Here is a 24292-nt window from a genome sequence, read left to right as displayed (position 1 = left end):
CCTCTCCTCCTGCCTTCAATCTTTCCCAGCATCAGGGTCTTTTCCAGTGAGTCAGCTCTTCCCATCAGGTGGCCAGAGTAGTGGAGTTTCAGCTTCAGCATCAGTCCTTCCAATGAATATTCAGAACTGATTCCCTTTAGATGGACTGGTTGGATCTCCTTGCAGTCCAAGGGACTCTCAAGAGTCTTCTCCAACACCATAGTTCAAAATCATCAATTCTTCAGCTTTCAGCTTTCTTTATAGTCCAACTGTCACATCCACACATGACTACTGGAAAAACCATAGCCTTGACCAGATGGACCTTTGTTGGCAAAGTAATGTCTCTGCTTTTTAATATACTGTCTAGGTTGGTCATAACTTTCCTTCCAAGGGTGAGCATCTTTTACTTTCATGGCTGCCGTCACCATCTGCAGTGATTTTGGAGCCAAAAAAAATTAATGTCTGTCACTGTTTCCACTGTTTCCCCATCTGTTTCCCGTGAAGTGATGGGACGAGATGCCCTGATCTTAGTTTTCTGAATGTTGAGCTTTAAGCCAACTTTGTCACTCTCCGCCTTCACTTTCATCAAGAGGCTTTTTAGTTCCTCTTCACTTTCTGCCATAAGGGTGATGTCAGCTGTATATCTGAGGTTATTGATATTTCCCCCGGCAGTCTTGATTCCAGCTTGTGCTTCATCCAGCCCAGCATTTCTCATGATGTACTCTGCATATAAGTTATATGAGCAGGGTGACAATATACAGCCGTGACGTACTCCTTTCCCAACTTGGAATCAGTCTGTTGTTCCATGTCCAGTTCTAACTGTTGCTTCCTGACCTGCATACAGGTTTCTCAAGAGGCAGGTCAGATGGTCTGGTATTCCCATCTCTTTCAGAATTTTCCACAGTTTATTGTGATCCACACAGTTAAAGGCTTTGGCATAGTCAATAAAGCAGAAATAGATGTTTTTCTAGAACTCTCTTGCTTTTTCGATGATCCAGCAGATGTTGGCAATTTGATCTCTGGTTCCTCTGCCTTTTCTAAAACCAGCTTGAACATCTGGAAGTTCACGGTTCACGTATTGCTGAAGCCTGGCTTGGAGAATTTTGAGCATTACTTTGCTAGCATGTGAGATGAGTGCAATTGTACGGTAGTTTGAGCTTTCTTTGGGATTGGAATAAAAACTGAGGAATGAGATCACAAGAGGAGTGAGTGTAGATGGTTCTGTTTTAAATGTGAGCTGGGCCAAAAAGGTTGCCTATTTTTGTCTAGCCACCTTCAGCTATAGGCACACACGTGCACGTGGGCAGAGCTGGTTTGATCAGCAGGTGCGTTTGCCCTGCTCCAAGTACAGCAAAGCAGGAGAGAAGAGACTGTGGTCACAGTCCAAGGGCAGGGAGGTCGCGGTGGGACCAGCGGCCCGAGAGAAGCCCAGGCAACCTCCTGCATCCTTCTCCCGAAACAAGCCCTGGCCCATCTTCTGCTCTCCATGTGGGTCCTCATGACGAGTGTGCACGTGCGTTTATCAGTTTTCAGAACACTGAGAATCCTTACTATATTGTCTTTCCACGTTCGTTTATCACGGCAGCTTTAACCTGTCAGGTGATGTCCTTGTATCTTATCCCTCTTTTATAGCAAGCAAGAGTATTTCTTTTTCAAACTTCTGCAGATCTAGAAGACAGTTGACTGCCATCTTTCCTGTTAAAATAAATAGCATTTTAGTTTTACCGAATAATATAGATAAAATTCAGAATTTTTGTAGTTTTAGCATTTTATCATCTTCACCTTCTTTCTCTAGAGAAATTAATTATATCAACCAATTTACTCTGTTTGGACATAGGACACTCCTGCAAACTTCTGAGGAAGAACATGGGAATGATTGTTATAAATGAAGGCTCTCTTGATGTAAGTAAGATTATCTTTTTGAAAGACTTTTAGCAACTTACTTTGCGTTTTATATTCGGCTAACTGTTGAGATATTTTGTTTTCCTGGCTTGAAAGGTGCCTTATTACTGTCGTTCTGCTGGAACAAACGTGCACTGTTTTGAACCACTGATGTAAACAGATGCGAGTTTTGTGTCTCTAACAGCTAAAGGAAATTGCTAAACATTGTGAGACCCAAAAAAAAAAAGCTGCTTTACAAAAGTATTATGTCAAGAGATTGCTGAGTGACTACAGCTCCTTTGTATCTGCCTGAGTATTTTGTATATTTCAGTATTATTACATATTATATATGTAGTATTTCAGTATGAATATTTTGCTTCTTTTTTTAAAAAATGTGAAAGCTATTGAACAACACCAAATAGCCAACAGTCAGCTTTTTTTTTTAATGTCTGGAGTTCAGAGCTGAAATAGAAATTCCTAGTATGTCTGTTTTCATGACTATGATCGCATGAAGTTATAGTTGGAAAGGAGGGGAAAGATTATTTTAGGAGTATAATAGATAAAAGTTAACCCCCCAAAATGTAAGTCATGACCTGTAAATATTTTAAGGGAAAGATGACTATTTGCAATTTAAGGTGGAAGACAGAACAAGAAAGGTGATATCCAGCTGCTTGAAATACCCATTGTGAGGCAAAGAGCAGAAGAGGAAACCTGATAAGTAGGGATGTTGGAGAAGCTGAGAGGCCAGCTCTGTGGAAGGGATGGTGAAGAAGTAGATATTTAGAACTTGGGTACAGACAGCAAATTACATGTAAGAAGTACTTTGTTTCTGATTTTTAAACTGGAATCATGATCTCTTCTTTATTATTGTGCTTAAAACAAGCCTTGTGATGCACTTCCCTTTCTTGTGAAATCTTTGAGCCCCTTGTAGCCTGAGGAATAACATGAGTCTGCAATCATGGGACCTGCTTATGCCTCTAATTATTGGAGAAGTGCTTTTTGTGAACCAGGCTTTAATCCTAAAAACACAAACAAACAAATAAACAAAGCCGGCCCTCCAAAAGCTTACAAATATTAAGAGAAGTAAATTGCATACAAGTAATAATGCAGAACAAATAGGTAAGTAAGGTAGATAACTTGCTGTGAAAATATCATGAAGTTTAAGTAACTATTTGCAAAATAAGTGGCATTTAGTTACATAAAGGTGAGTAACACGTGAGTAACCGAGTCGGAGGAGCGGAAGCAGAAAGTTAGTGCGAGTCAGGTTCCTCTTTGGGCGCCTGAAGGAGGAGCATTAAACTTGAACACAAGATTATAATTTTTTAAGTATGTTTTGTTTGAATAAACATAGGCGCAGAATGTAAAACTTTTCAAAGTTATGAAAAGAGAAAATACAGATGGTAAAAAGTGAATCTCTCGCCTTAATTTTTTTTCTTTTATTGAAGTATAGTTGATTATAATGTTGTGTTAATTTCCACTGTACAGTAAAATGACTCAGTTTTATATACATATATATGTGTGTATACACACACACACATATGTAATGTATGTATGTATATATATATGTATACGTGTGTGTGTGTGTATACTGTTACTGTTTCATGTTCTTTTCCATTTTGGTTTATCGTGGGATATTGAATATGGTTCCCTGTGCTATATAGCAGGACCTTGTTGTTTATGGATCTCCCACCTTGTACCCAAGCTACTAGTTTACGTCCCTGGGGATGGCCACTGGTTCCAGTCATGTGTGTTCATCCAGAGCAGTTCTGCCGTATCTAAGGGATTTATGTGCATGCCAGTCGACACATCCTTTGTTGTTAAACACATATTACAGCATCCTGTCCACACTCCTTGATATTGCACTTTGCTTTTCTCACTTAATATATCTTAGCAGTTGTTTTATAATGGTCCGTATGAAGCTACCCAATTTGTTTGAACAGTGGGCACAGTGTTTATAAGGCACCCCTTAAAAAGGGATAGAGGGGGTTAAACCTGGAGAGGTAGTCTCAGGCCAACTGTGGAAAGCTAGGCCAGGTTTGAGACTTTGCCTTCATAGGCAAGGGGTGTGACTTCATCAGCCTCTTAAAAGAGGTGTAATGTATGGAAGCAGTTGGCGAGTTGGAAGGGTACAGACGGGGGACCAGGATAGGAGTCAGGGAAGAGGAAACGGGCACAGAGCCAGCGATGGGATGTAAAGTTCAGGGACACTTATCCCCACGGGGGTCCCTGGAAGACGAGCCATCCAAGGTGGTTCCAGAACTGGGCTGCAGTTGTTCACAACCTTGCAAAAACTTCAGTGTAAACGTTTCCATAATCGCTATAGACCTTTAGGCCTTTGTCAGCATCATAGGTTAAACGTGATGCACAGACTTTCTGACACTTGAAGGAAATCAGAAGTGGGACCTGTGAGACGGAAGTGAAAGCACGGTCGATCACATGCTGGATTTGACACACTTTCCCTTTTGTCTGGATTTCGGCGTTCACCTTACGTAGAGTGCTGGCATTGCTCCTTTTGTTTTCATCTGTTTCATTATTTTTCTCCAACTCTTGGATAAACACATCCAAATGTTCTTGTTCTTGACGTGTTTTTAGTGTCAAATGATGTAAACAGTAATCTTGAGAAAAAAAACAAAAAGAGAAAACTGAAATGCCGAAAATATTCTGTGCGCTGAATCTTGTATTGTTAAGACAGAGGCATTTATTTTCATTCTGAAGTTTCCAAGATGGTAACTCAAAACTAATAGACACTTCAGAGGTTTTTGCACTTCCTGTTGCTACAGCAGCAAACATAAATAGCCTCCGGGGAACGCTCGTTTTCAAGGAGAGCAGGGACCCCGTCTGTCTCTTTTGGTTTGCGGTCTCTGTCAGTCTCCAGCAAGCTGTCTGACACACTGTTGTGTGCGTGCTCAGTTATGTCTGGCTCTTTGTGGACCCCGTGGACTGTAGCCCACCAGGCTCCTCTGTCCATGGGATTCTCCAGGCAAGAATACTGGCTTGGGTTGCCATTCCCTTCTCCAGGGGATCTTCCTGACCCAGGGATCGAACCCACATTTCCTGCATTGGCAGGCGGAGTCTTTACCACTGAGCCATAAATATGTGAGAAATGGGTTACTGAATAATGTTTAATTAAGGGCTCCCTTTTTTAAAAATTTGTATATCAGTTTTAGATGTGGTAGTAGCTGATCATATGTGATATTTAAAGAGCAAAGTGATTGGAAACGTCCTTAGCAATTTGTGTCCTTTGGGTGTGAAAAATCACAGGCAGACGCGATGGCTGAGCGGACTGACACTGATTCGCCCAGCATCAGACTGCCTCTGGTTCTCGCACTGGTGTCTGGAGGAGGCTTTTTCTCCCAGGCAGTTAAGTGGTGACTTTAAACAGATCTGGCTGTCTGGGGTCAGACCTGCTGCGGTGAGCTCATTTGCTTCTCAGCAGGAAAGGAAACCCCACTTTGCATCATAGCTCCTCCAGGTCTCGTGTCATACAACCCACGGCTGAGATTTCAGGCAAATCATTAGGATGAATCCAGGCAAGTCATCATTTTTCATTGCCATGGAAAAGAAAAGGATCCTCTGTGTTCACATTTGTACTGATAATAATAAAAGGGTTATCATTCCATCAGTACAAAGAATGATTAACATTCAGGTAATGAACTTAGAAACACACCGCCTTAGGAAATAACATAATAGGAAATAAATTGTAGGTGTGCAAAGTTTTGTCAGATCACAACTCTGATGAATGTACTCACATCACTCTGTACAGTAGCACGGTGGGTCAGGGCCCAGCTCTGCCCCGCCTGAGTGGCGGGCTCTGGACAAAATGAAATTAGAGAACTTCTCTAAGCCACTTGTCCTGCCTCTGAGGTAATGATAATGTTACCCTTGGCATAGGACTGGTATGGTTAGCACAGGGCACAGCACGTATGAAATGAATGTTACAAAACTTTGTAGAAAAATAGTCCATGTTAAAATCCTGCTCTGCAGACCTAATATGGAAGTCTGACTTTTCTGCCTCTGCACACTCCCAGCTTCTTTCCCAGAAGAGCAGCTCTCCCCGCAAGCATGATGCCTGGGTGCCGAGCCGGGGCTTCTCACTCAGTTACCTACCCAACTGTTGCCGGATGTTGCCAGTGTCAGCAAAAGAGGTTCTTAGGACGCTTGATCATACGTTTTTAATTTAGAAAGTAAGGATTTTATAGATAAGCATCTTTAATTATCATGTAAAGTTGATCAAAATCTGTTAGATGTTTATAATAAGCAGGTAATTTAGGTAACATGTAACTTTTTATCATGTAACTTTGAGCCGTTTTATTAAGGGTTCTGATTATGATATTCATATGAGACGTTTTCTTAAGGGTCTGCTAAAGCAAGAATTTTAAATTACTGGCTTGAAGAATATTGTGTACTTCTTCCCTAAGTCTACAGAAATGCCCAGAAATGACCCCATGAAATTCTCAGAAGCCCCTTTGGCTTGATGACCGAGATCTTCTAGCGTCTCTTTTTTTTTTATTTCTATTGGAGAACAGTTTTTTATATAATGTGTGTTAGTTGTTGTTGTGCGGCAAAGTGAATCAGTTATTCACACACGTATATCCACCCTTTTTTGACTCTTTCCCATAAAGGCCACCAGAGAGTAGTCAGCAGTGTTCCCTGTGCTGTGTGGTAGGTCCTTCTTAGTTCTGTGTTTTATATATAGCAATGTATATATGTCAACTCCAATTTCCCAATTTATCCCCCAGCATCTCTTTTATACTTTTGGCTTACCATGAAGTAACTTGTTCAAAATATATCTGTTAAAACTGGAAACATCTAAAAATGTGAGCTAAGAACTCGGGAATCTCCCATTGTCTAATTAACATCTTTTAAAATGTAGTATAATGAGTTTATGTTATATTAAGGAGTGTAATGATTATAGTATTCAAATCCCCCATAGCATTCTAACTCTGTGCATCTCTGAAAACACTTCAGGTGATCCAGAATATTTTTTTAATGGATATTATCTAACTTTCTGTAAAAGATAGAGAGAAAGGGAAGACTGTTTCATTGAGAGGGCTCAAGATTTCGCTACCCTCATCTGGCAAGTCTGGGTAGGTGGAAGGAGCCATAATTTCTCAAGCCATTAGCTCTGTAGGTGCCCAGATGATCTTTCTTGAGTCTCACATGATATACTTGTAACCTTGACCTGTCCTCCTTCTAGCACCTCCTAGGGCAGTTGTGGAATCTGTCCTGGGCGGCAGCGCTGGACCTTAAACTTGTTCTTATTGTTTCTTCTCCTCTTTTCTACTGTCTGGATTCCCTGGGAAATAAAAAGGGGCAGAGAGGAAAATTGCTCTATATTTATGGAACCAACAGGAGTGATGGTCAAATGTGAATGTGAGGAATCTGGAGAAATAAATTTCCTCTCCTCGGGGTCCAAAGGCTCCCGTCCTCCGAGACTTGACTCCTGAGAAGCCCTGCCTAACTCTCCTGCTGACCATCTGGGCGCAGTTGTTTCTGAGTGTCCGCTTCTGTTGACATTCACGTCTAGCCTGGTGAGGGGTCAGTACCCGATACAGCGGAAGCGGATATGGATCCCAAAGAAAGACGCAGGTTTCTGACTATGTGAAAAGGAAGCTCTGCTGCCCCTGCAGGGTTCTATGCAAGGCTGATAGAGTCATAAGGAAACACTGGCTTATGTTTGGACTAAAGATTTTACAGGGACAATCACATTTACACCTGGTAACATTAGTAGGCAGATACCATTATGCCTGGGCTTCCCTTATGGCTCAGCTGCTAAAGAAACCTGGAGACCCAGGTTTGATCCCTGGGTTGGGGAGATCCCCTGGAGTAGGGAAAGGCTACCCACTCCAGTATTCTGGCCTGGAGAATTCCATGGACTGTACAGTCCATGGGGTCACAAAGAGTTGGACGCAACTGAGCGACTTTAACTTCACTATTATGCGCAATCTTGAAAGTAAACTTGACCTCTGGTGCTAAGCAAACTCTGGAGGATGTATGTAAGTCATTGGATTCTGGAGTCTAAGCAAACAGAATTTTCTGGAACCTCAGTTTCCAGTGACACTTGTAAAACAAGAGTAATAATAATACCCATCTCTAGGGTGTTGTGGGGGTTAAACAAAACAATACCTTTTAAATACAATGCCTAGCATTTAGTAAGCACATAAGAACTATGAACCATTCTCGTGATCATCATTATTATTTCTTTTAACATCTTTATTCCCGAGGGTAGGGGGAGTTTCATTTTGCCAAGTGCTATGAGAGGTGATTTTAAATAGCCGTCCCCCTCACTACTTAAATTTCTCTGCTTAATTTGCAAATATGAACTTAAGCCAGCCTAGGTTTGATTATGGATACCAGTGTTTTCTATCACCCATATATTTTGCAGAAAATGAATTGTTAACCACATTTGATGTTAACAAGCATAAGAATATATATTTTTCAGCACCATGGTAAAAGAAAGCCCTTTATAGGATTGCACATTTTTTTCAAGCTAAATTTGGTTTTATAACACCATGTAAGCTTCAAATATAACTTACAAGCATTCATGATATAAATGGTAAAGTTGTCATCTGTACCCTTTTAAGCTCATCTTACATGTATTATGCAGACAAACCTTACTGTTTGGGAAACCAGTCACTGTTGAATGGCTTCTGAAAGAAATCCAGAATAAGCAAGTTATTGACTCGGCTCCAGAAAAAGAAGGGGGAAAAGGAGAATTGAGGCTACTTCAAGTTTTGTCTTGATATGTCCCATGAGTCTAATACAATACATTTTGTATTGCTTTGAAAAATAGTTCAGGCAGGTTTTAAACCACAGTGAATTTTCTTCCACTGCCAGCTTTGGACCTTTAGAATTGTGAATTCTCTGTTACCATTAGCAAAGTTGTTTCAGCTTTTTGGCCTGAAAGTGTTTAAGAGTTCAGGTTAACTTCTAAGGTGTTAATGTGTCCCTATCAGAAGCAAAGATATGTTTTTGTAACGTCCCATTGCAGGATGATCCTTCAGATGCTGTCTGGCACAGAGCTTGCTTCAAGTAGTGCTCAGTGAAGAAAGCGAACTTTGTTACATTTGAGAGAAATGGTTTAGTAAAAAAGAAAATATAAACATTACAAAAAATGAAAATAACATATGAACAAATAGTCTGTTCTCTTTTCCTCTGATTTAAGATAGTGTCTGCCACAAACCCAAGTTTGTGGTTGAAAAAGTTCCATCAAGCCCATTGTTTGGTCTCAGAAAAACTAAATGTGTCCCCTTTTCTTAAACAAAATTCAGTAATCTTGGCTTGTGTGCAGATCCCAAAGTGAAGTTGTTCACAAATTCATAGTATTTCTGTTTTGAGAAATTCCTCCTCCCACAAGCTTGAATAGTCTTTTTCTCTCTTTTTTTAAATTTATTTTTGGCCAAACATCTGAGCTCTTTCAAGAGCTCTCTGAGACCTAGAATTACCGATAAATCCTTTCTAACCAATCTACCCTCTCGCCATCTCCTCACAGCTTGTGGGCAGTTTTGAGGGGAACAGACTGCTGTGCCTTGGGACTTTTTTGCATCCCTGCCACCCATATCTTTTGATGAGTTATAAAATTGACAGTTTGCAGGAAGCTGTGTCCCAGGTGTGTCTGTATGCATTCGCCTCTGTTCCTTTTTTCATTTTTACTTTTTTATTGGCATATCGTTGCTTTTTGCCTCCATTCCTACATGAATGATGATGTTTGTCTCAACTACAGATGAAGACTATGAGTTCACAGGATTAGCAAATGTGGGATCCTGAATTTTGACCGAGATGACTTTAATCCCAAAATTGTTTTTCCTTTTGTTTTTAAACAACCCTTCCTTCTCCAGAAATAACAGGGCCTTAGTCTCAGAAAAAAGCCTTCTGGGAACGTGCCCCCCCGCCCCAGATTTTCCAACTTTTCTCTGCCTCCCTTCCTACTCACCACCAAGACTCCAGAGCAGCTGGAAGGGGTGCTCTTCTGGGAATTGGCGGTGTTGGGGATCTTGTATTTATGAAATTTGCAAAAGACCCTATATTCCATTTTACTCTGACAGTTGTACGTAGAATTTTTTTCTAATGGATGTTGAAAATAATGGAAATGGTGTGCCTTTGGAATTTGCAGTGAGGAAGCACAGTAGGTAATGATTCCTCTGTATTCCTGCCTGAATTAATTCAAATCATTAGGGAAATGGGCCCCACCTTAGCTTTCTTTGTGGTTCTTGGTAAGAATTTCTCACAGACGCCAGTTGTTACTTTCTCCAAACCATTGATTTGGTAATTTGCTTATTTTCCCAAAGAAATGGTTGTATATTCTAAGCAGTCTCTTCTGGCTGAATGAGAGACTGGATGTCTGCCCACCCAGTTCCTGCAGGACGCGTCCTCATGCACTTGAGTCACCGCCGCTGCTGGAGAATATTTAATACCAAACTCAAAATAAGTGTTTAGGAGGCTTTCAGTGGTGGTTTCAAATAATTACTATGAGGGCTTTGGTAAAAGCCTTTATCCACAGAACTATTTAAATTATATAATTATACCCCCTGCCTCACCCTTCCTTCCTTTCCCGGGGTTTGTCTTTCTTTGCTCGATGCCTCCTTCCTACACTGCAAGACAGACTTGGACCCAGATTAGACACTTCTCAGCCTTTCTCTCTAGGGTACCCCAAACGAGACTGGATGCCGCACAAGGAATTATTTGCCTCATGGAACCTATCATAACCCCAAATCCCAAACCTCCGCCCAGGGGCCAAGAGCAATTTATCCAGCTCTACAACTTCGTCTTCCTACCTTCTTCCATCCTTTAACCTTTGACCTTTTCTCACATGGCATGACCCTGTTGGGAGATTGGACCATTTCCTCAATTGCAGTGTTTTATATCTACACCTGCCCTGGAAAGCTCCTATCTGCATATCAGCAAGGCATGAGCAAGATTTTTTTGTTTCCCTTTCCATTATGTTTAGCAATATGTATTGATTAAATTCATTCACTTGACTGTTTTCCACCAAGCTGTTTTAGAAGACCTCTTTGACCATATGTTTTTTTAATTTATTTGTTTTAATTGGAGGCTAATTACTTTACAGTATTGTGATGGTTTTTGCCATACATCGACATGAATCAGCCACGGCTGTGCATGTGTCCCCCCAATCCTGACCCCCCTCCCACCTCCCTCCCCACCCCACCCCTCTGGGTTGTCCCAGAGCACCAGCTTTGCGAGCCCTGCTTCATGCATCAAACTTGCACTGATCACCTATTTTACATACAGTAATATACATGTTTCCGTGCTGTTCTTTCAAAGCATCCCACCCTCCCCTTCTCCCACATACTCCATGATTTCACCTTCTGTCTGCCTTTACCCAGTTTGGAAAAATTACTTTATGTTGGTTTGATTCTATATGAATAGGTTTTTTGAAGGTTATGTTCTAATATAGCCTAGGAGTTTAGAAACACCAGATGTTTTGGTCAGAAACTGTCCAGGAGAGCTAGTGGTCCTGACTGGGATAAATACTAAATGGACCAGTTGTATATAAATATACTTTCTCTTTACTCTCAGGTATATGATCTTTACAATGTACAGATCAGTACAGCGTACAGCCTGCAGTACATTAAATGTACAACATACAGCCTGCAGTCAAGGAGTAGTTGATATATGTGTTGCATGAGGGTATATGGAACGTCCTGTGGTTCTCTGAATCAATAACACATTGTCAAAAAATAATACCCAGTGATTTATCTACATTGTTCCTATGGGAGTCATAACTTACTCTTTAAGAACATGCTAACCTTGTCCATACTTGTTATGGTCATAATGTATTATTAAGAATGTCCTTGGAATACTCTGTTAATTTGTAATTTTATGTTGTGAATACTCAGAGTGTAAAAACAGAGAAAGAATGAAACATTATTTGGCCATAAATTTATAAACACCCCATGTCTTAAATGGTGATGAGATAGGGCCACAAACCACCAAAACAGCTAATGAAATATGTCAGTTTACGATTCTTAGATCCTCTTATTTGACATCTTATGTTAATTGATAGTAGGTTTTAAAACTAAGTAGGTCAACTAAGGTTTCCCCCTGCCAATGAATATTTATAAATCTGGTTTAAAAAATAATCAGTACCTAAGAAGCTAAGGTGATGGTGTTATTGCTGAGAAATGTGCCATCAAAGTGAGTCCTCACTGTTTTCTTTATCGTTGTTTTCAGCCTGCTATTTCTGAGGGTCCCATTTACACATAATGCTGTTTATTCTGCATATATATATATATATATATGTAACTCTATGTTCTTTATGGGAGCTTAAAGTCTAACATATATTTATGTGGTCATCTGCAAAAAACATAGATAGTAAGAGAGAAATGCCAATCAGTTTGTAACTTTCAATTTATTTTCTGCTCAAGAGTTATATCAGGAATTGAGAGATAAAGGAAGCAGTCTAAGTTATAACTTTATAAATATTTGTCCTCCTACTCTCTACTGAGAGCCACATATCATATGGGAAGGGATAATGCTATCTTTTCTATGAGTGAGGGAAGACAGATTTCCAGATAGTTTTTACATAAAAGAAGTAGTAGCTAGTAGAGTTGAGTGTTAGTAATCAAAAAGTAGATTGAAATAAAATTGCTGTTAGGAGATTTCAAGAGGAAACTGAAGATCATCTCCGTAATATACCACTTGGATTGCACTGAGGTTATACGGTGATTGACGAGGTGCAGAGTATTCATTCTTCATTATGTGTTGATAACCCTGTTAGATCTGATGTCAGAGGAAGGAAAAGAGCTAGTCTTTCTCAGATGTCACCTCTGAGCCAAGCACAGGACAGGACTCCTGAGTTAGCACATCTTGTCGCAACAATAACCCTATGGAAGAGACATTAACCCAATCTTATTTAAAAAAAAAAAAAAAAAGACTCAGAGAAATAGCCTGCCTACAGTAGCCTGAAGCCTGTAGCCTGCCTACAGTGGGAGAGCAACAATTCAACCCGAGCCATTCTGATACCATACCGTTGCCTTCTGCATGCTGGGTCTTTTCAGGCATGTCTCTGCGTCCCTATGGAGCGTAGCCCTCCAGGCCCCTCCATCCGTGGGATTCTCCAGGCAAGAATACTGGAGTGGGTTTCCATGCCCTCCTCCAGGGTCTCTTCCCAAACCAGGAATCAAACATATGTCTCTTAACGTCTCCTGCATTGGCAGTTGGGCTGTTTACCACCTGGGAAGCCCCGATTGCCTTCTAGAGTTAGTCAAATGAAGAAATAAATAAGGAGGTAGATTGGAATATACATGTACCCCTGGCAAAAAGTTTACTGTTACACCATGAAATGAACTTGCCTGTGACATGTGCTGTGGGATGTAATCCTTTCCAGAACAGTGAGCCTATGTAGCCACCTGATCTAAAAGTACTTTGGAGTTCTTGGTATTTTTACTTAAGTTAGTGGTTGAAACTATTCCTTATTTTTCACTTAGTTTTCTTCCTTTCACATCATTAAGGAACTTTTTTTCAAAATAAATATTTCCTTTCCAAGGAAGATGAAAAATGTTTGATTACCTTGTTTTCACCTTATAAGGTGAAACTACCAGTTTCACCATTGCAACGACCAGAAGTTAAGAAGTGCCTTGAGTTCTTAGCCACAGCGTATGTTTCATCTCCTGAAACTTAAGTTCTTTGCAGTGTGGTTCCATTGTTTGCGTTCATGTCATCAGTGCCCAGAAGCACCATCCAAACCTTCATGGCCCTTCTTGACTTTCTCACTAAAGAAACTCCATTTTTTATGGTTACACATTTGTTGCTGGCTCGGGAAGGTCCCCTGGGGAAGGAAATGGCAACCCACTCCAGTACTCTTGCCTGGAAAATTCCACAGACAGAGGAGCCTAGCAGGCTACAGTCCGTGGGGTCACAAAGAGTCGGACGAGACTGAGCAACTCCTTCACTTCACTTGTCGTACGTTGATGGCTGCCTTCTCTACGCTGACTGGGGAGTTGTGCACATCAGCTGACAAGTTCTAAAAAGTTATTTTACAGGGACTCAACCTCTGGCAAATTGTCTTATTTCATCAGAGTCCCCGTCTTGCTCAAAAAGATACTTTCCTATAATAGTATATTGACTTTTGCCCTTTTGGTGGAAAGTAAGTGAAAACTGAACTCGAAACCAGAGTTGCTGATACTAAAGTGAAAAGCACAGGCTTCATAAACCCAACCATTCTGACAGGGGTCAGGGTTGTGTGTCCTCCAAAAGTGATTCAACATCAGCCAAAATTCTATGCTTATTTCATTTACCTGGTGGTGAATTTCTGATAAAATTATGGTAAGCATAAGTTTACCATTTGACCTGCGCACATTTAACAGTTTCCCAGGAAAATTACAGGTGCTGAGTTCTTATTTGTACTCAGACCCACACACCGACATATAGTTTGAACTAAATAAGTATATATGTATACTTTTTTCTTTTAACCTTTCCTGTTTGGCTTAGCCATGCTGATGACACCCTCTGGGATAAGATGAGTGATCACACGTTTCCTTCTGTTGCTGTAAGTAACTGCAGCTTGGAGCAGGGTGTGGGAGCCATGACATTTAGGTGTTACATCTTAGACTGTGTGTAATCTTCACCTCATTTCTGCTGGTTAGACTGGAATAGAGTAGTCTTCTAGTCAAAGACAAGAGGCTTTCATTTTCCCCTGCTTAGGGACGTTGCCACATTCTCTACTAGGGTGTTCCCTGGATATGTTCCTAAGTAAGACTAACTGTCCTATAAACCCCTGAAAGGAATCAGAAAGAAAATCCAAAAGCCAGAAGCTGAAAAGGGCCATTTTTATGCAGGTGCTTTCTGCAACATTACATTTGGGGCCATCAAAAACATAGTTCTTAGGTGGCCTAACATGTTCTTTGCACATCTGGCCTCTGGGTTCTTTAGGCTGTTCCAAGCAGAGTTTTTGCCAGAATGAAAACGACATCTTACATGCTAGGATACTTTCCAGACAAGTCAGGGCTTTCCGTTTATTTCACTGTAAAATTGTATTCTTTGTCTAGGGTGCCCGCTGTGATTTTTATCAAGGATTTCCTTGGCAAAGGTCATGTAAAAGTAATGTTAAAAAAAAATTATCATAAAGCTGCCAGTCTCTGATTTCTTAAAAAATTATTTTATTTCATTGGAGGGAATGTTGTGGCTCAGAGTAGACCCTCTCAAAATATTCCAGACTGGCATATCAAATATTTTGAATTAAAGTTACTCTAGAAAAACCAAGCAATCCAAGAAAAACATTCTGACCCTCCTGTGTCTTTAGAAAGCAAGAAATAAATCTCCCGTTTGGAAGGTAGCCTCCCTGCTCCAGGAGGCAGAGACATCCTTATCGCCAGAGATAGAAATTTAGGGCCAAAAAGGCTGTTTTAAACACAACTTGTTACTTCCTCACTAATTTACTACCAAAGTTTAAACTTCTCTATCTTGTCAAGTCTTTATAAATTTATTGTTTCTTTTTCTAAAAAGCATAAAAGATGCATGCTTTGGCCACTTATTAGGTCCCATTTCTAGAGACCTCCATATATACTAATTAAATTTGAGGGTTTTTTCCCCACGTTAATCTCTCGTGCCAATTTAATTATTAGACCAGCCAAAAGAACTCAAGAAAGAGAGGGTGGGAAATTTCCCCCACCATGTTAGGTATTATGTGAACATGTTATGTGTTGGACCAGGCAATACCCTGAAGATTCACATAGAAAGTTATTAGGGCCCTTTGGTCAGTTATCTTTTGTGAAAAATTCTGCTTGATCTAATTATCTGTCAAGCATCATTCTTTTCTTTTTTTTTTTTTTTTCTTTTTCAAGTATGTTTCTTATAAACCAAATACAAGTTGTTTTCTTCTCATCAATCTACTGTTATATAACCTGGCTTGATCACTAAGTAGCTCGTCTAGGTGTTGATTCCATTATATTCATTAGACAATTTATGTTATATAAGATAGAAGGAGATGCTTGATCATAACCATCTCTTTGTTCTCCATTTCCTCTGTCATAAAATAAACACACTAACATTTTATTTACTGCTCTAATTAAGAGTAGCCAAGATTACACAGGAGTTTTACAGGCAGCAAAACACAATCCTTAAAATAATCACACAACAAAGGATTGTAACTTCCCACATGGGATTCTCCAGTCGTTAATGATTTGGTTATTCCTTTTTCACCAAGCTCATATTAATTGCATTTCATCTCTTTGTCAAGGGCCTCAGTCCCAAAGAGACATAGAGATATAGACAGATAAGCAGTTACACATCACGCCACATTATGTATGTATAAACAAGTATTTAGAGAGTCTGAAAGGTAGAGGAATTCATCTCACCTGGAGGACTCAAAGAACAGAGTCAGAGGGACTTGACTCAGTTTGTTTATTTGTTCATTGTTTTCAGTATGTAGTCTTAGAGAGTGCCAGTGGGGGAGAATAAAGATGCAAGGGAGAAGAGGGAGGAAGAGATGAGCCAAGTCAGGTCTCCCCCACCACCCCACCACCTCTGGCTCAGGAGTCAGCAAGGATTAGACAAAGGGAAGGTTTTGAAGTTGAGAGGAAAGTTAAGAGAATTCTTTCTTAACTGTGAATGTTCTTAGCTGTAGTATCGGGGGGGGCAAATTTGGAGTCTAGGGTAGCCTCTGGAAAGAGTGGAATTGGCTAGACCTGGGGGAAAGGAGTGGTCAGTAGCAATGAGCACCCGTAGAAAAGAGGAGAGCTGGTTAGAGCCTGTCCTCTGGGAGAGGTGGTTTTCTTTCTTTCTGTGGCGTCGGAACTAAGAACAGAGAGTGTGGGTGATGGACTGGATTGTGACTTGGCAAAGCAGGAAGGCGTGGAGGGAGCTCCTGAGGGCTCTTCTTGAGCAGCTGGCTGGGGGCAGGCCGTGAGCGGGGAGCAGATAGCTGAGTGCTCCAATGCATGTCCACGTGGGGTGCAGTCTGCGGGAGGCGCAGGCAGATCCCACCTTCCCTGCGGCTCCCGCCCGTACCTGGACCCCCATCTGGTGAGACGCCTGGACCCCTGCCTGTCTCCCCAGACTGCCTGTGCTTCTGACTCTCCCTAATGATGGCAACAGATGCTCCTTTTCTTCCAGCCCACAAATAAGACTTTGTAGCATGAGGGAGACAGAGCTCTTATTTTGTTGTACTCTGTGGTCTTTTATCCTTTTTCTGAGTTAGCTTTTCATTTATATATTTTCACTTTCACATGTCACTAAGTTTAAATGTTTAAACATTTCCCCCTTCAGTAGCCAAAAAGAAAACAAAGCAGCAGCTGATGTAGTAATAAATTTATTTCTAGCTACAGGAGATAAGCTCCAATGCAATATGGCCATAAAGTATGGCTCCTAGGCTTAAGGGAGAAGCAATAAACTTTCATAAATAAAGGAATTTAAAAATACTCCTGGCAGTATAAATAAGGGTCAAATGCAACATGTAGCCGGCAGCACACAGCCGATGACAGATCTGCTTACAAAAGGAAACTGTAAACTCAAATAAGAAAATGTTTGCAGCTTTTCTGTGGTTGTTACCTTGCACCCGAGGTGGGCTGACTAAAGAATTCACTGTGTGAAGATTTTGACTCACCTTCTGAATTGTGACCTCTGTCACATCTCCTGACACCTTTCGATTTTGCCGAAGACCTGTGATCATCACCCAGCAAACCCAGGGGTCCTGACGCCACAAATAAGTTCTCAACACATCGTATGGTGTTAGAGAACACCCTGGAAGGAGGGAAGGTCGGGCGCACAGGACTGTGGCCCTCAGGCTGGTTCAAGAGGGAGCTTGCACAACTCAGGAGTTCACTTGCCTTGCAGCCTGAGTTTGCAGCTGATCTGTAAGGAAACTGGAAGTCCTCCTTAGGTGTCTCTCAGCTTTCATTTGCCTTTTCAGATCAGGAGTGACACGGGCAAAAGCTTAAAAAACCACACACAGTGGCGGATGGATGGATGGATAAATCGGTAGATCGGCAGGCAGACAAATAGATTCACAAATACTCACACCTCCATTCTAGTGAGCAGTGCCTTGGTTTGAAAGATGGTTAAAGTAATAGGGATTATTCTCTAGAAAATTAAAGAGCATGAAAGAGAAGTCTGACCTCTCTCTCTGTCTCTCTCTCTCTCAAATCAGAAGTGATAACAGAGGGGAAATGGACTGCTGCCTGTAGGGTGAAATCAGAATTTATCAGTGCTCTCATTCCACAAACATGACTTTTCCTGAGCACCTGTATTTGCAGGAGCTGTGTTTGTGGCTGGGACCGAGATTAGACCTGGTCTGTTCCCTCAGGGATCTGAAGGTCTTGGTAGCATGGAGGGACTTACACTTGGGAGCGTGGAGTGCATCTGGGAGGGTTTGAGAAGGTAAGCTTGGTTTAAGAGGCAGTGGGGTATCCTCAGGAGGAAAGAGCGGTGCAGAGAGGGGATGAAGGAGTCGAGATTGTGAAGAGGAAAGCCAACGAAAGTTAGTTGGGCTCAGGTTTTGGACTTCATCATGTAAGTAGTAGCAAGCTAGTGAGAAATTTGAGAGCAGAAAGAGGCATGATCTGCGTTTCGAGCTTGTTTTGTGAAGAGAAGTCTCTGCTGGCGGTAGACGCGAGATGAGAGGCAGATGATGAGGGCTCAGGGGGGTGACAGAGGGGATGCTCTGGGGATTCCATTTATAATTTGCTGTGCCTGGTGCTGTTGGTTTTGTTTCTGCTGGATAATGTAGAGGAAGGCAAGCTAGCACAGAAATGTAACTCTCAGTTGGGATTCACCATTTAGTAGCCATGTGTTTGGGGGCGAGGAACTTTAAAGTCTCATGCTTGTCATCTGCAGAATGCAGATAGTTATCCCTCCTACATAGGGCTGTATCTATGTGTGTGCCCTTGGAATCATGACTGGTGTGTGGTACATGCTAAATACTGTTTTATTTTCATTTTTTATCAGTGCATTAATTTGCTTGGTTGTTCACTTCTTTGGGAGTTTGCTTTTAAGACAATCCAGAGTAATCAACTATGGACAGTCATTGGTAAATTTTGCTTGCAGAATTTTACTGACTTTTTTTTTTTTTTTTTTGCCTCATTTTCTTAAATTCTCTTGGGCCAAAAATTTCCAGCAGGAAATAGGAGGGTGAAGTCTGTAAATTAAAACAGCTTCTTTCCCCTCTGATGTGAAGTGTGAACAGAGAATTTTGCAAAGAATGCTGCTATATGGTGGTCCTTCATGTCACCGTGTGTAACAAGGAACAGGGAAGTGTTAAACAAAGCCCCAGTGCTGGGAGGACTGGGCAGCCTTACTTGACAGGACAGCACGGTTCTATCATTTTCACAAACAGATTCTGAAATTCCAGAACAGAGTGTGAACCACATTTGAAATACCAATGCAAAACCACCTTCAAAAATCCCCAATATAAAATTTTAATAACCTCTGCCTTTGCTTCCCTCTTTGTGAAGATAACTCAGATAACTCTACCACAGTCTTAAACTGGAGCAATAATTATATCTCCCATGAGTATAACAAACATTATTCTGTAAGTATTGTTTTTACTATAGGTACATTTTATTCTATAAATATGGATTTGTTAAATTTATCATATAAATAACTACCGACTTCGTTACTATAGCACGCAGAACAAAACTCTAATAGGAGGGCAATTGTTTCTTATACTTCCTTATGCAGAGCCTGGGCTTGGGACTTCCCTGGGGATCCAGTGGTTAAGACTCCACGCTTCCAATGCAGGGGACGTGGGTTTGAACCCTAACCAGGGAATTAAGATCCACATGCAACAGGGAGATAAACAAATAAATAAATAATTTTTAAATAATAATAATAATCGTACTTAGGGCTCTATTGAAATAAGCTGTCCCTATTAGGTTATAGAAAAAGTACAGGATTTGGAAAGAAATACTAAGTATCTTAAAACTTTTTCCCTTTGAAGAGCTGGGAAAGCAGTAATTCTTAACAAAGGGAGATGGATACAAGCCCTCTGTACGGTTGAGGTGAACCAAGCCTTCCTTGACACTAAAGTTTTTATTTTGCCTGAAAGTGAACTCTTCACTGATGGAATGGGTTCTTTTATTGGATCTGTCAAGATTACTAGGGCCACACGTTCACCCTCCCCAACTGAAATACAGCGTCATGAAATCATGATTGAAATTACAGATGCCAATTCATGAAGTGACAAGAGATTATAGATACTGCCCTTCCTCTTCTGGGTTACTGGGAATTAATTTCTATCGCATTGAATACTTCTGAAAGAAAACCCATTAATTATTTAAATTATATTCCCAGCTTTTCCCCTTGATTCATTTGTTGTTGTTCAGTCACTCAGTCGTGTCTAACTCTTTGTGACCCCATGGACTGCAGCTCTCCAGGCCTCCCTGTCCATCACCAACTCCCGGAGCTTGCTCAAACTCATGTCCATTGAGTCAGTGATGCCATCCAACCATCTCATCCGCTGTCGTCCCCTTCTCCTCCTGCCCTCAATCCCTCCCAGCATCAGAGTCTTTTCTAATGAGTTGGCTCTTCTCATCAGGTGGCCAAAGTATTGGTGTTTCAACTTCAGCATCAGTCCTTGATTCATAGCCAAACACTTTTGACTAGTTCAGTGTTGTTGTGCTTTAAGAAGATAATGTACTGAAAATATTTTCACAAGATTTTGACTGTGTGGTTGGAATAATGAGCAAAGATGGCACAGGAATGGATGACATGTAATCTGATCCCAACCCTGGGAAGAACAGGGTATGACTTTAAAGAAGTCACTTACTTTTTCTGATGTTTGTCCAATATTCTCTGATGGGGCTTTTGTGAGAATCTAATGAATGGAGGTATGTAAAAGCAATTTGAAACATAAAAAGCACTAAAAATAACTAAGTGTAGTTGCTGAACAACTTTAAGACATCTTGACAGAGCAAATGGGAGTAAGTGTTGAGGGCGTTTCTTGTTTAATTTTACAGGGAACACGGGAAACTCTCAGCCGTCACTGCACTACCCTGGGTGATGCCCTTCGGAAGGAGAATGACTTTGCTCTTATAATTGATGGGAAAACCCTCAAATATGCCTTAACTTTTGGAGTGAGGCAGTATTTCCTGGACTTAGCTTTATCATGCAAAGCTGTAATTTGCTGCAGGTAAGTTCTCTGGGATTTGTCAGATTTCAGTAAAGAGCAACTAGATCCTGAGCTCTTGATTTTTAATGTTCCTTGGAGGTATTTTATCTCGAACTTGTCAATGTCAGTTATTTGTTAATTCATTCACTCAAGACTCAGGGTTCACAAACTGGGATAGCTTTGGGAACATTGTGACCAAGCAATGGACAGGTCTCCTCGCAGGATGGTCTGGCAGGAGCCCCTCATCGAGCAGAAACGGTGAGGCTCATTCATTGACGCGGAGCTGTGAGAGAATGGATTTAGCTGAGGTGCTGTTTTGAAAGTGAGTCCTGATTGGAAGCCCGTCATTAATGATAATTGTTCATAATTTGAATTAGCAGGTTTCTTGCCATTCTATTTTTAAGACTATTTATCTGCATTTCTGTCTGGGGTTGTCTCTCTAAAGGTTCTATTTTCTACACTTATATCTTTGATTCTGTGAGTTGGACTTATTTGTGGGGAAATCATGGTGGGAGGCACTGACTGAATCATTTTCCAAATAGCCAAGCATTTTTCTGAAGGCTATTTATTGACCGTACAATCTTCTGCCCTCTAATTTGTAATATTGCGCATATCCTAAGTTGAAGTCTGTTTTGAGTTATCAAGGCCTGCTCCGTAGAATTGTACTTCTGTGAGTTGTTTAGCGCCCGTGCTTCCTGGACTTCTCGTCAAAGAGTTTTTCCCATGTCTTCGTAAAACGTAAAGTAAATTTATGCCTGCGCCCAGCCTCTTCCCTTCTGGCTACCGTGAAATGCAAGGATTTTCCTCTTTGCGACCCACTTGCTGAATCTAACCAGCTGGTCAGACTAGGTCTGGGGTAGCAGTTTCTCAAATTGCTTTCTTTTAATGGAAGGTGAAATGTTAGCAAGAATTTCTCAGAATCTGTGCTTTTAAGATTGTCTTGAAAACTGTACGATTGGCCTTTATTTTTCTTTTCAAATATATTTATTAATAAAAGAATCTTCTGCTTTTAAACTTTTCTTTTTGGTCCAGGCTTTAACTTGTTTATTTATTTAAATATCCTATATATGATATTGTCACCAAACTTACAAGCCATGCCTTATAGATATTTCCTAAATTTCAGTGGGTGTTTTTGTGTGTGAAATATAGTTTAAGTCATACTTAATAAGTTTCCCTGATACATATCATTTCAGCCTATGAAATTAAACTCAGAGCATTAAGAGTTGCTCATTATCCCTGTTGCTGTGTTTGGTTGTTCAGTCATGTCCAGCTCTGCGACCCCATGGCCCTCCAGGCTCCTCTGTCCATGGAATTCTCCAGGCAAGGATCCTGGAGCAAGTTGCGTTTCCTCCTCCAGGGGATCTTCCCAGCCAAGGGATCAAACCCGAGTCTCCCTAGTCTCCTGTATTGACAGGCGGATTCTTTACCATTGAGCCATCTGGGAAGCCCTTATTATCCTAGGAATCTAACTATATCAGTCATTTAATTTTTTTTGTCTATGGCATATATTAATAAATACTATTTATTACTTTAAAGCTTTTAGGCAATACTGTATTAGATATTTAATATTAGTAATAATCAGATTCAGCTTAACCGTGAAGAAGAAATATAGAAATTATTTTATCTTGCCTGTCTCATTTTAAAAGCATGAGGATACTCATGATTTCTTAAATCTGCTTTTCCAGTGACTTTTCTTGGTTCCTTGCCGATCTCTTGACCAAGTCTCAGTAATGTTCAACTCTGACACTTTCCCATCAGGAAAATTTTGTTCCAGACTTGGTTGTTTAATCACTTTCATTAACAGGATCACAAGGATCAACAAAAGATTGCTCAAAAACACATTAAGTGATGTGGCTGTTGGCTCCTGTTCAGAAACAGAACCCAGAGCTGTTTAGATAAAAGGACCAGCTCCCTTGAGCCGGCATTCATTCTGTGCCTACTGTGTGCTGGGCAGGGATGCTACATGTACAAGGGTGAATCAGACATCTTGCCGGCTGTCCTTCATGCTGGTGTCTGCCTTTTGTTTTAAACAGACTCACAGTCGGCTTGAAAGATGTGGGAGGCCAGTTTCATCGCAGCTGAGCCTCATTCCTAGAGTATTGCTTAACTCGGCACCTCCCACCATTCTTCAAAAAGTCGAACCACAAAATTAAACAATAGCAGAGGGAGAGAAAAACTAGAAAGTAGAATCAAGGGAGAAAAAAAAAATATGTTCTGTGCTTGTGAAATTCCCTCCTGAGATCCTTGTTCTGAAAGCTCACAACACGCAGGGACTTGTCCCAGGGTCCCAGGCCCCTAGGAGGGATTCGCACTCTGCACTGAACCCTGAGCTTATAAAGATGTGTGTGGCCCCTTCCTCCCTCCGTCCTTTTATGCATGTTGGAGGACTGAGGGTCCCTATGCAGACACTAAGAGTTTCACTTAGAGTTTTAGGGGACTTTTTAAAAGTAAAATCGCTTTCCTCTGCTGTTTTCTTCTCGTTGCCATCATATTCTGTCTTTTCCCACAAGGACTGCGGTTCAGCTTCCCGTCTGGCTTTGGGAATTCGTCTACGCCCATAATTATCAATACATCAGTGCCACTGCCTGACTTATGTCTGTGCACCTTCCTGGCCCGGTGCCTCTTGGCATTGAAACTATGGGCACAGACCATCTTCTTATTTAGCTTACTGACCTTGAAGCATCATTTCCATGACGATTCCTCGCTGTGAGGAATAGTAGGTGGGCAGTTCTGTAGATCCTTCTTTACAATTGAATGCATGCATTCTAGCTTCTGGTTTCTCAGATGATTGTAATCTCCTTGCCTCAGGAAATTCTCTATTTCACTCCATTATAAGAAACCCTCCACATAAATACCGAATATTATTTCAAAATACAGTGGGCCACTGTTTCCCAAATTCGTTTATGTTCATGATGGCTTTCTGGGTTTTCCCCTTAAACTACTTTACAATTTATTTCTTGTCAGTCCACAAGTGAAGATAATTCAGAATCTGCTCTTCCTCTGCCATCTTCTCTTTGCTAGAGTGGAAGAGGGGGAAAGCCTCCCTTAATGGATAATGAGGCTCTGGCCATTAGTTCCATCTTCAGGATTACATCAGCCACTTTCTTCCCTGACATTATCAGCATGGAGGGCAGGAGGCAGTTTTTAGCGTTTGCCTAATTGACACAGTTATAAAGATGAGCGTTTTCCCTGAAGAGTCTACAGCTGAATTGAAAGAAACAGTTGCTCTCTGTCAGCTGTCATTACATCTCTTACTCACCATCATTTTCTAAAGGGAATACTCAGAGACAGGACTAATCCCCCGGCCCCCAAATTATTCAGGGCTTTGGAGTCCTGGTTTTGGTTTACAGAGTGAAGTTGCATGTCCTA

General features: G+C 41.0%; 1 protein-coding gene across 5 annotated transcripts in view; it reads left to right on the top strand.

Annotated features, from left to right (window-relative positions):
- ATP8A1 (ATPase phospholipid transporting 8A1) overlaps window positions 1-24292 on the top strand; it is a 226199-nt gene that overhangs the window by 129552 nt on the left and 72355 nt on the right. For all 5 annotated transcript variants that reach the window (XM_061164668.1, XM_061164664.1, XM_061164663.1 and 2 more), the window contains 2 exons: window positions 1817-1881; window positions 20772-20944. In XM_061164668.1, coding sequence (XP_061020651.1) covers window positions 1817-1881; window positions 20772-20944 — 238 coding nt within the window. The remainder of the gene's footprint in view (window positions 1-1816; window positions 1882-20771; window positions 20945-24292) is intronic.

This window comes from Dama dama, chromosome 17 (genome assembly GCF_033118175.1).
Source record: "Dama dama isolate Ldn47 chromosome 17, ASM3311817v1, whole genome shotgun sequence".
In the NCBI taxonomy this organism is placed as follows: Eukaryota; Metazoa; Chordata; class Mammalia; order Artiodactyla; family Cervidae; genus Dama; species Dama dama.
This window is presented reverse-complemented; position numbering and strand designations above follow the sequence as displayed.